A 12,423-nucleotide genomic window follows, 5' to 3' on the forward strand; every position below is an offset into this window, starting at 1 on the left:
ATTTCTAGTTTCGACGTGACAATTTTTCATGTTTAATAATTATTAGGTTTAACAATGTAACAATGTTCCCTTTATACTCAAAAAAAAAAAAAACAATGTTCCCTTTATTCAAAATTAAATATATAAACTTCATTTTATTTTGCGTTTAAATCACATATGGTTTTTTTTATAAAGAAAATGCGTTTTTTTTAATTAAGGGATCACTTTTAAACTTGAGGTCGACCCCAAACTTAGCATTACCTTCCCTAAGAATGTCCCCACATGCTGCATATTACCAAGGTTATGTGCCTCTAAGAGCATCCACAATGGAGCACTCCATTTTTGAGTACTTAAATAGTCTCACATAGACACATCATCAATTTATTATTTTTTTAAAAATAGTACCTAATAGGTACTCAACCTCTCCAATGGAGCATTTCTTAAAAAGTTCTAAAATTGGTCCCATCAATAACTCCACATCATTAAAATTTGAAATTTAATTTAAAATAATATTGCCAAATTAATTTTTTTTGAATATATTAAATAAAGTGGGTCCCATAAAAAGAAGAGAGAGAGAGTTCTTATATTAGAAGTGGTACCTATTAGGTACTAAAATGTGTTGTGCTCCAATGGTAGTACTTAATAAGTACCATGAGTACCTAATAGGTACTACACCATTGGAGATGGTCTAACAGTGCCATCAGAATTGCACTTAATCTCTAAAAGTAAATGGTTGAATGCCAATTAACTTCACTGATTTGAGGAGTTTTAGGTAGGAACTTTAATGGATATTCATTGAGGTACCTGCACTTATTTACAGATATCCATAAATGATTTATTTTTTCTATATAAAACTGATTATTGAAAAATAAAATGTTGTTAGGTTCTTTTAAAGACTTAAAGATATTAACATTTAATTTTTAAATTTTTTTTCTGTCAATTTAAAAACAAAAGTTATTTTCTTATTGGCCAATATTAAAAAATGGTGATCAAAATATAAATAGTATAATGATCAGAACATAAGGACCAATTATAATAACATCAAAATATAATATAACATCCCAACATAATATTCATCCACGAAAAGATGTTTTTTATAAAAAATACTAGAGTTTATAATATTTAAGTAAGGATATTTAACTAATTTTATAAATTTATAACGGGTATTGAATATCTGCGGATATGGATAGTACTGAACCCACATTTGTCTCCATTAAATGCAGGTAATTGAAATATTTGTTTATTTTATCCGGGGTTTCCATTAAGCTATCCGTCTCATGCATGTGGCTAATTTTATCCGCATATATCCACATGTACGAATTTTTTTGTCATCGCTAATTTTATGTTGATAACATTCATAGGGAAATTCATAAAGTATGTAGTGGATTTCACCACCAAGTGTTTATTTTAAGGCTTAAATATGTCATAAGTCCTTGCAGTTACACCTACATTTTGTATTAGTCCCTATATAGTTTTTTTGTGTTGGTTTTTTATCCCCGCAGTTGAAAGCATTTTGGTATCAGTCCCTCTGTTAGACGTTAAAAAAGGGAACACTTAACGAAATGTCATGTAGCCCTCTATTACTTCATACGTTAAAAAAAAGGCTTACTATCTATATTCATTGAAACAAAAAATATGGAAAGAAAGATAATCATAACAACAAATTTGACAATTTTACACATATTTTTTCCCTTTACATTTAAGTATTTAACAAATAGCTTTATCACTTTATGATTTATAAGTATCATTCTGCTTAAAAAGAAAATTATAAATGTCATTATCTCCTTGAAACAATTAAGTAGGTTTTAGCTCTTATAGAGTTGTGAAAAATCCTTCTTAAAATTATAATCACTATTAAGTGACTCTTAAATATGTCAAGGTGTTGTGTTTGTCTTTTTAGCATACTTAATAAAGAGTTCCCACAAAAAATTTACCCATCATAAGAATTTATTTTTGTGTTTTAATTACTAAATTTCCACTAAATAAATCAAGTGGTCCAATGAATTCAGACTTGAAAGATGACATGTGTCCATTCTCATTTTGTCACTTGTGGCTACTTTGGTGCACCGTGTGTCACTTGTGGCTACTTTGTTGTGAATGCATGATCCTTCGAAATTTGATAACAATCACAACCTTCTAAGGTACACTCAATTCTTCCATTATGGTTCAACATATTTAAGAGTGAGATTGAAATCAAGAGAGATAGAGAGAAAGGTGAGAGATGTAGAGGAAAGTGAAGGAGATGATTCAAATCCCAATTTGTGTCATTTTGTTTGCAAAAATTAGGCTAAGGTAACTTGTGGATATTCTTGATATTCCTCCTTCTCATCATACTATTCTTTAGGCTAAGGTTATAGTCATTTTATCTTGAATTATGGTTGGGTTATTACTCATTCTTTTTTGTACCAATATTATTCTGGTTTTGTTCAAGAGCTTCACACAATTATATCATTTCTACGAATAAAGACTTAAACATAAATTAATATGACTAACAATGGTTTTCTATCTTTCAACTTATGCCTGTCATGCTTTCACAAACCTCATGATCAAACAATGGTCATTGCCACGTCATTTCGTTTTACCATGTAGGAACCAAATACTGTAAAATTTGAGGTCTCAATTCAATTAGAAAGGGAAAAATGTCACAGGCTAAAATTTGTTTCTCGCGCAGAATTTAAAATTATCTCATGTCCCTCTTTTTCTAAAAACTAGAACTAGAAAGTTAAATACTAAAAAAAATTATAGAGGTCAAAATTGTATAATCACAATATTAGAATGAGAGATGTTTATACTAGTAAGAGATAAGGATAACAAACCTTAAACTATCGAAAATCCAATAAGAAATCAACAAATTTTGTCAACAAAGAGAACGTTAATAAGTAATATTAAAAATTAAAAATAGTCCAAAAGTATTAAAAGGTCCAATAAACTATGCGGCCACCCCTAGCATTATCAAAAGTAATTTTTTTTTTTTTAAAATCAAAGATATACTCCGCGCACAAAGATTAATACCTACGAGATAACTAAAATCCGGACCAATTAGTTAAAGGACTCAAATATCTATCACTTGTGTCACATTATATCGGTTATCAAAAGTAACTGTAATCACTCAAAGTTACTGTTGATTTAGACATCTTAGGCTCTGTTTGGTAAAATTAAACTATAAACTAGTTTATAGCTTATAAGCTAGCTTATAGCTGATAGCTGAAAAGATGCTTGGTTGAAATTAAAGTGTTTGGTAAAATTAATTTTTAGAATGATTGATTAATATAAAAAGACATAAAAGAACATGCATGTTAGTGGGTAGTTTTCCTCTTTAGTGGATAGTTTTTTATTTTATAGAAAATAATAAAATTAAATTAAAGATTAGAAACAAAAATAATCATAAAAAGTTATAAGTTATAAACTCAAACGCTATTTAAAATAGCATCTCAAAAAAAAACTATAAACTAATAAGAAAAACGTTTTACCAAACACATTTCTTTTTTCGAACAAGCTTATAAACTAATCTAATAAGCTATAAGCTATCTTATTGGACCTACCAAAAACACCCTTAGTTTAATTATAAATTAAATCTCACATTAGCTTTTGTATTAAAAACCAGTCCAAAATTTTGTTTTTTTGTTTATCTAATATTATATATGACCTATGAGGCTATGACAACAGAAAGAGTCGAGCTTTGTGCTCCCACAGAACCTTTTTTCTGCTTTTTTTTTCATATATTATAATTCCCCAATAAGTACACGTCTCATTTTGTGGGCACGGTGAGTTAAAAAGCGAGTAATCAGTCATTTTAGTTCTTGAAAATGATACTCGTTGTTATATTAATTAAATCATTGAATCATAAAAAAAAAATTATAAATCTCTGAATTTAACTTTCAAAAACTGTGTTGACCATGACGTGTCATTTGACTTTCAAAAACTTACGCCACTACCAGTGACCAAATTGAAAGGTAGGTACATAAAAAAGAAAGATAAACTTTGAGGGATTAAAATGACGAAAAAGAGAATAATATTAAAATCAATCATCAATTCTTCATCTTCAAATTTTGTAACCAATGTTGCATTCCACGTGAAGTTGATTCCACGTATAAAATGGGGTTGAGGAAGTTTTCAATTTTGAAGCATGCATTAATGGAAAAATTAAATCTTGAAAATTGTGGTTTTTTTTTTATAGAAAATTGTGGTTCTTGTGTTACAAAGAAGAGGAAAAAAAAATTCAAATCCGAAAAAAAATAAAAAAACCAAAGATTCAAGGAATTACAAAGCCAGTAAATTTTTGGATTTCATGAATTGAAGTGTTTTAATTTATGTGTGTTTGAATTTTAGTTGATGTGTCATTTATGCGTTCAAAATCACCCCAAAACTTGTTGGTAATGTTGTCCATCTTACACCATTCATTTAAATAAGCCTTAGCGACATTGAAGAACAAAGGAAGAAGATGTAGTTTTTGAAATAAACCTCAAATTTGATGGGTTGATGTGTGTTTATTGATAACTGATTTCAATATTATTCTTTTTTTCGTTGTTTTAGTCTCTCATCATTCATCTTCCTTTTTTATATATTTTACAATCACTTTGGTCATTGGCTAGGTAACATAAGTTTTTGAAAGACAAATGACACGTCAAGGTCGACATAGTCAACAATTAGTCCATGTCAGCACCCATAAACGATTTATGGATGAAACTTAATATTAAGGGCTACTATGACTGGCGAAAGTTAAATTCAGGGATTAATATGATAGTGAGTGCTGCTTTCAGAGACTAAAATAATTGTTTACTCGTTAAAAAGCATTCAAGTAGGATATAAGGTTTTTAGTAAAAAAAATGTAGGTTTCTTGTCTACCTTTCAAATAGAGAACTGCTTCTTCCCGCCTCTTCCTAATTCAAATTATCTGGACTTAAATGTAATGGACCGTTCGCTGTTGAGCCTAGATAAAATATTTCATGGACCGTCTCCTAGTCCAGTAGGATATAAGGTTGCCTTGATAAAAATAGTTAAGTAACTGATTGAGTGATAAAATAAAAGTGAAATGATGGCAAATGCTGGATTTAGACATACTTGCTAAGGATTGTTTATATATAAGGTTAAATGACGTGATACTGAGTTTTGTTCGACCAAAATGTGTAGTGCAAAGTAAATTGTTTTCAGAAGTTATATCAATAATGTATTTTATATTATAAGGTTGTATGTAATTTTATTTAAAATATTTTAAATTATAATTTTTAAGTAAAAAAAAAAATCATGCTAACGCGTGTTTTCGGACATTGGTTAAGGAAACTAAAAAAAAGAAAGTTTTGAATAAAAAATAACATTTTTTTGAAAACTTTTAAAGAGTTAATTGCACAAGGTCCAATGGCAAATTACTATTTTTACTTCCGAGTGTCCTGTTTAGTATTTTCCTAAAAAAAAACATGATAGAGTGATCAAAACATTTTAAGATAAAGTGAATTTTTTTTTTTTGAAAAATTTAAGATAAAGCAATTAATTTTATGAATAAGTAAAAATACGGATCATTTATTGACCAAACTTTAGTTACCTCACGGTCGAACTCTAAAATACTATAACGTCTTTCTTCTAGGAACCGGAATGTTATAAAAAAAAATGATCAAAAGATGACGTGGCTTGCCACAAGTAGGGTGCACGAAAAGTTAAATACAACATAGAGAATCCTCAAAAAGAAGTTTGAAAAAGAAAATCTATTCCAAGCCACAAAAACTTGTGGCTAATAATCAAAACTCAATGCTGACGTGGCAAACTGCTTTTGGTTTAAACGAATCAAAATCCAATTCGTCGTGCACTCATTTCATTGCAAAAAAATTTCCTCGAAAAACCCGAAACACTTTCAGTAACATAACGAACTTAAACCTTAACCGTCTCGCACCTTAACCGTCTCGCGCGTTTTTTTCATTTTGTTTTTGTTTTATTGTGCTCTGTTTGGATCTAGAAAAAATGATTGAAAATAAAGATCCTGCAATTAAGCTATTTGGCAAGAAGATTCTCTTTCCTGGGGAAGTTGAAGCTCTTGCTATTGCTGATGATGAAAATGTTTCGCCGCCGGCGGCTATGGATGTAGAAGAAGTGGAAGAGGGAGACTTTGGTGAATCTGATAATGAGGAAGAAGAAGAAATTGAGAAGGTATAATTTTCTTAAAAAATTAAAATACTCACACGCGCTATTATGAATACTAAAGTTTTTTATAAGATTTAGGAGACATAGAAAGTTTTTTGTTTTATGTATCGTTCATGTTTGGTAAAATAGTTGATTTTTCGAAATCAGTAATAGTTCGATAAATCAACTATGATACTAAACATGTACTACGAGTATCAATTTGCTGTGTTTATTGAAAAAGTCAATAGTATTATTGAAAATAGTTTAGCTAGTATAAGTTGAGTTGGATGGTATTTTCATGATATATGATCATCTTTGAATTAAGCAATTAATTATGGTGATTTGTTTGTTTGATCTTATTGTAGTTTCTTTGCTTGTTTTGAGTTTTGCCTCGTTTGAAAAGAAACTATTGTGAGTTTTTCTTTAAATATTTTTTACAAGTTTTTACATATGTGATTTTGATTTTTTCCATGTTCCAAAATTTAGCCTCTTTTTGAAAATATTTATGTTTTTTTTTTAAACTTCTGAAACAGAGTGTTGAAAACAGAGTTGATTAAATTTTTTATTAATTTTTTGCATTAAGTTAAAAAACCTAGCTCCTTATATGTTTTGTATCTTCCTTCCTTTGTTAAGGAGTTGAAGTGAGGTTTCTTGTTTTTTGTTTTTGTTGATTGGTTTATTTTTTATGAAAATCATATACTAAATTATTTCAGTCAAATATATACCAGGCTGTTTATATTTAACATTAAAATAAATTCTCCAAAAAAATATTAAAATAAATTGACTAGTCAGATGCTTAAAAAGCAGTATACAGTAGAACAGTTCTTCTACTTCTACTTCTACTTAAGTCTGTATTTTTGAAATCTCAATTGACTCTAGATCTAATTTATGTTTATAAATCTTTATCTTTATACATGATGTAATTTTACTTTTTCAATTAAAATATGGATAAAGCCATTTTGATCGTTGAATGTGTGAAAGGCTGATATTATAATTTCTGAATGTATCAAAGTTGCAAAATATTTCTAAATGTCTTTTTTGTATGTAATTTTAAGAACTAATTTGACTAACTATTAACACATTTGACAACTAAAATGACAGACAATTTTTTTTTTTTTTGGTGTAACCCTGCGGCTGCACACCACTATATAGATTAATTATTCGAGCCTTGACATTTTTGTTTGTAGAGACTAACATTTTAGTTTGTTTTTCTTATAATACAATTCTATAAAAGTAACACTAATGTTCATTTTACGCCTCTATTTGAACTTAATCTCTTAAAATTACAAGATAAAACACATAATCTTCTTATGATGCAATTTGAAATGAAAATTGCAAATTATGTATTTAGGCTCTTGGATTTTATTTTAGGTACACAATTTTATTAACAAGAGAACATTGTATGAAATTAATAGGATCATGGAGCAGAAAATGATACTGAGAAAAAGAAAGAGGCTGATCCTCCTCCAAATGCTGAAGACACCAAGAACAACAACAATTCAGCACCAACAACATTAGCTGAGCCAATTCAAAACCCAAAAACACCTTCAATAGATGAAGAAACTTCAAAATCCGAAAACGAACAACAAAGCACAAACAACAATGAAGACAAAACACTAAAAAAACCCGACAAATTACTCCCGTGTCCACGCTGCAATAGCATGGACACGAAATTCTGTTACTACAACAACTACAACATTAATCAACCGCGCTATTTCTGCAAGGCGTGTCAAAGATACTGGACCGCGGGTGGAACCATGAGGAATGTTCCGGTTGGTGCAGGGAGAAGAAAAAACAAGAACAATTCATCTTCACATTATCGCCACATCACCATCTCTGAGGCTCTTGATGCAGCGAGAATCATTTCCCCGAACGGAACTCATCATCTTCAAAATTTTAAAACCAATGGTAGAGTCCTAAGCTTTGGATTGGATCATCCACAAATCTGTGATTCAATGTCAAATGTTTTCAATCCATCAGAGAAAAAGGGTCTTAACAACACTCAAACTAATGGCGACCAATGCTCGAGCGCGTCTTCTATTAAAGTTTCGAAATCTATAGAGGAAAGTGGTAGAAACATGTCACAAGAATCATTACCACAACAAAATAATGGTTTCATTCCTCAAGTTCCATGTATGACTAGTGTTCCTTGGCCTTATCCTTGGAGTACCGGCGCAATTCCCTCCCCGCAAACTTTGTATCCTCCGGGATTTCCCATGTCATTTTACCCTAATCCTTTTTGGAACTGTGGTGTTCCGGGCAATTGGAATGTTCCTTTGTTTACATCTCATACTTCCGCGACAACTCCTATGTCTCCGAACTCTAGTCCGAAATCTCCAACACTCGGGAAGCATTCGAGGGATGAAGACAAAAACATAGATAAACAAGACAATTTGCTAAATGATGAATCACCAAAACAAAGAAATGGGTGTGTTTTGGTTCCAAAAACATTGAGAATTGATGATCCAAATGAAGCTGCAAAGAGTTCAATATGGGAAACACTTGGAATTAAGAATGAAGGTGTGAGTAGGGGAGGTATGATTAAAGCATTTCAATCAAAGAATGATGGTAAAAAACATCATGTTCAAACTTCTCCAATGTTGTTGGCTAACCCTGCAGCTTTGGCTAGATCACTTAATTTTCATGAAAACTCTTAAATAAAAAAACCCTTTAGTGTATTGTGTATGAGAATTGAGGTTAGTCACTTCATCTGTTGAGACAGTGACCATCTTTCTCATCAATGATCATTTGATTTGATTAGCCTTGTTTACCTTTGTATGAAGTGAAGGTTGGGAGTCTCAGCACAAGAAAGGGGAACTAATTTTGTGATGTCTTTCTTTTTATGTGACACTATGACTATGAATAGGTGCTTTTTTTATGTGCTTTAGTTTGTTGAATGAGTTAATGTACATTTTTATGTATATGTTAAATTACTTGCTAGATATGAGAAAGAAAGATCATTGCTATGTATAAAAACTCTTACTTTTTTTATCGTTTGAAAAAGGTAAGAGTCAACTCACATACACTAATGCAATGTTTGGTTTGACAGTAGAACTATTAATCGTACGTCTCAATGAGTATGTGTCGTGCAAATGAAGAAATTAGAAAATCAAGTTTCCATGTTGATGTGATTTCGTGCCACAATTTTGTAAAACACAACGCCGTTCCAAATACATGTACTAAAAAACGCCGTTCCAAATATATATACTAAAAATTGAGAAGTGACCAATTGAACGTTAGGATTTACTCCACTAACATATCAAATACCAAATTTAAGTCCTTGTGAGCATATGTCAGTTGTTTGAGACATTGAATGTAAAATATAGGGATCGTTGTTCGAACCCCCGGTACTTCCACTATTTCACTTTAAAAGGATGAAATTTTAGCAACTAGACTACTTGACAAAAAAAAATCAAATTTAAAACAACTAATAAAAGCATTTTGTTAGTGAAGAAAATTGGCTCAAATGCAATGTACATTGGTATATGCTTCCGTGACAATCATGGTTCTCTTGTTCAAGCTTACACTATGGTTTTCCCTTTTGAAGTAACACCAACTTAATGTGAAGTCTCTGCTTTGAAACATGTCTTGTTAATTGCTATGATAAATGGTTTTGAGAGGGTTATCTCTGAAAGTGATTGTCAAACGGTAGTTAATGTTATTACTAATGATTATAGATATGAGAATGAACTAGGTACTCTTTTGTCAACTTGTAAGTCCATTCTCTCTGTTAATGTTAATTATACCATAGCATTTATCCGGCAGCAAGCTAATAGAATCGCCCACAATCTAGCTAGAGCGTCTGTATTTCAATATAGCCCCGTTATTTTTTACCATTCTTCAAATTGTATATCTTCTATTATCATTGATGAAAAGAAATGAGTTTAGCTTGCTTAAAAAAAATAAAAGCATTTTGTTTTGTCATAAAGAGTTACTCCCATATTTGCGCCCTTGGTAGAAGGGATAGAATTGTGGACCGGACTTTATTATAATAATTTGCCAGCTAAAGTCTCTTTTTTCTTCACCCTAATTAAATTATAAACAACTATAGCATAAAAGCAGGGCCACTAGAATAGATTTTCTTTGTTTCCCTTGCTTTCCCCCCCCTACCCCCACTAAAGTGTTTTTAACGAGGAAGAAATTGCCACATTATTTAATTTAATTAATATTAGTATTTATATAATAAATATATCTGAAATATATTATAATCCATAGATAAAATAATATGAAATTTTTGTGTTAAATATTGTGCTAATAGCAGTCATCTTCAAAGAAATAGTCGACCTATTCTTAAATATAATATTCCAAGGCTGACTATATATCATAGGGTGTATGATGAGTTTTTTCACATTTCACAAAATTTTGAGGGCCAAATTCTTAAAAAACTATTAAGACATCTCATTTCGTTATTTAAGTAACGGACGTTATAAAGATAAAAAAAATAAAAAAATGCCGTCCACTACTTAAGTAGCGGACGTTATAAAGATATGATATTTTGGGAGGATATCCTCTACTTAAGTAACGAACACATATATTTTGTTAAATTCGTAGGACACACGAAAAAATGAATAGAATGACAAAAATAAATCTCAAGCATTAATATACATATTCAAATGTCCAAATTCTTGTATATACCAATTTTTAAGAGCCTAAATTATTGCGGATACCAATTATGTCGTCTAAAATTTCGAAGGTCAAATTATATGTACAATTTTTAAGATTAGAAAGATGGACCTGTAAGAAATTTACTAAGAAATTTACTTGTTATTATAAAATAAGATCTTATGTGAACTTTTAATCGTATTAATTATTTATTTACTAAAATAATAATAATTAAATTACAAAATTTTCAAACTATTAGATTTAGTCTAGTAGTGAGAGATTTAAGTTATATATATATATATATATATATATATATATATATATATATATATATATATATATATATATATATATATATAATTGTCTGCAACTAATAGAAAAATATGCATCTTAAATCTACACCGTCTAAGTCTAAGATTAAAAATATTCTACTACAATATATGTTTGCCACGTATTTAAATTATATTAAAAACATGTTAGATATTACAACTAAATTGTCTAACGTCTAGCAACTTGGGTGGTGGATATATACATCAAAACCAGCTAAACTTGTGTCATAATGAAAACAGGATCCGGATTTCCTGCTGTTGGAGTTTAACGCAGTTTCACGCAGTAACAGATCGCAGCCATTCATTATAGATCAGACGGTTATGATTTAACACACAGTTTTATATATTAAAACAATAGCAGCCACATGTTTTAGATCAGACGGTTCTGATCTAAACTGTGTGAAAACTGCACCTTTTTGGACAGCATTAAATCCTGTTCCATGAAAACATAGATATTTTGTCAACTTAAGTCTAATTCAAGCCACACATTGTGAATAAGAGAAAGTTTGGGATGGTCCCTTAAACGCTAAAACATGACACATTGACACTATCCTTTTCCTCTTGTCATTGAAGATTGAGTTACTTTTGTCTTTTTTGTTCTTTTCCTTTTTGCCCTTTTCTTTTTCTAAAAGAAAGCAAATGTTGGTTATTTAACATTTTATTAATTCATAATCGATATGGAACTTAAATATTCATATTTGACACCTATCAAACCTTCCCTCAAGAGTGAGTTCTTATATCCTATAATTTAATATTATGATTCACTCTCGCTTTTCCAAGAAGTCGAATCAGAACTTTGATACCATTTAAGAAGTCCCGGGGAACGTCAGGAGTAACAAAAGATCAATACTCTACAACTACAGGAGCGAAAGATGTTATATCTCCAATCAAAACTTTAAACATTAGGTACATGACTTACTTCTCTAATATATCCAGCATTTTGTTCATTCATAGTCCATGTAGAACTTGATTAATATATCACACTTAAAACCCAACAATTTTTCCCCAAGTGTGAGTCTCACATCCTATATAGTTGATTAAATACCATAATTCACTCTCACTCCTCCACAAAGTCGAACTAAAACTCAGATTCCATTTGTTGAAGAGTTTGGAGGAATGTCGAAAGTAATAAAGGACCAACATTTCAACACCATATAAAAGAGGAAATTAAACACCAAATCTTCACCCGATACTTTAAAACATTAAGTATATATTTGTCATCTCTCTTATATATCAAACCTTTTATATATTACCCATTCATAATTATGTAGGACTTAAACCATTTGACACTTGGCACCCAAAAAATCATCCATTACAAACTTCTGAAATTTAAGGGTAAAAATTTAGGCTATAAAATTTCAGGTTTTTGTACTTTTAGTCTCTGAATATTTTCGGTAAGCAA

The 12,423-nt window shown here is 30.2% G+C and overlaps 1 protein-coding gene across 1 annotated transcript; it reads left to right on the forward strand.

Annotated features, from left to right (window-relative positions):
- The first annotated feature begins 5,659 nt into the window (after nucleotides 1-5,659).
- On the forward strand, nucleotides 5,660-9,060 carry LOC123916286 (cyclic dof factor 1). The gene is made up of 2 exons (XM_045967706.1): nucleotides 5,660-6,117; nucleotides 7,506-9,060. The coding sequence occupies exons 1-2, from the start codon at nucleotides 5,932-5,934 to the stop codon at nucleotides 8,745-8,747; spliced, it is 1,428 nt and encodes a 475-aa protein (XP_045823662.1). The 5' UTR covers nucleotides 5,660-5,931; the 3' UTR covers nucleotides 8,748-9,060.
- Nucleotides 9,061-12,423: the final 3,363 nt, after the last annotated feature.

This window comes from Trifolium pratense, linkage group LG3 (genome assembly GCF_020283565.1).
Source record: "Trifolium pratense cultivar HEN17-A07 linkage group LG3, ARS_RC_1.1, whole genome shotgun sequence".
Taxonomy (NCBI): domain Eukaryota; kingdom Viridiplantae; phylum Streptophyta; class Magnoliopsida; order Fabales; family Fabaceae; genus Trifolium; species Trifolium pratense.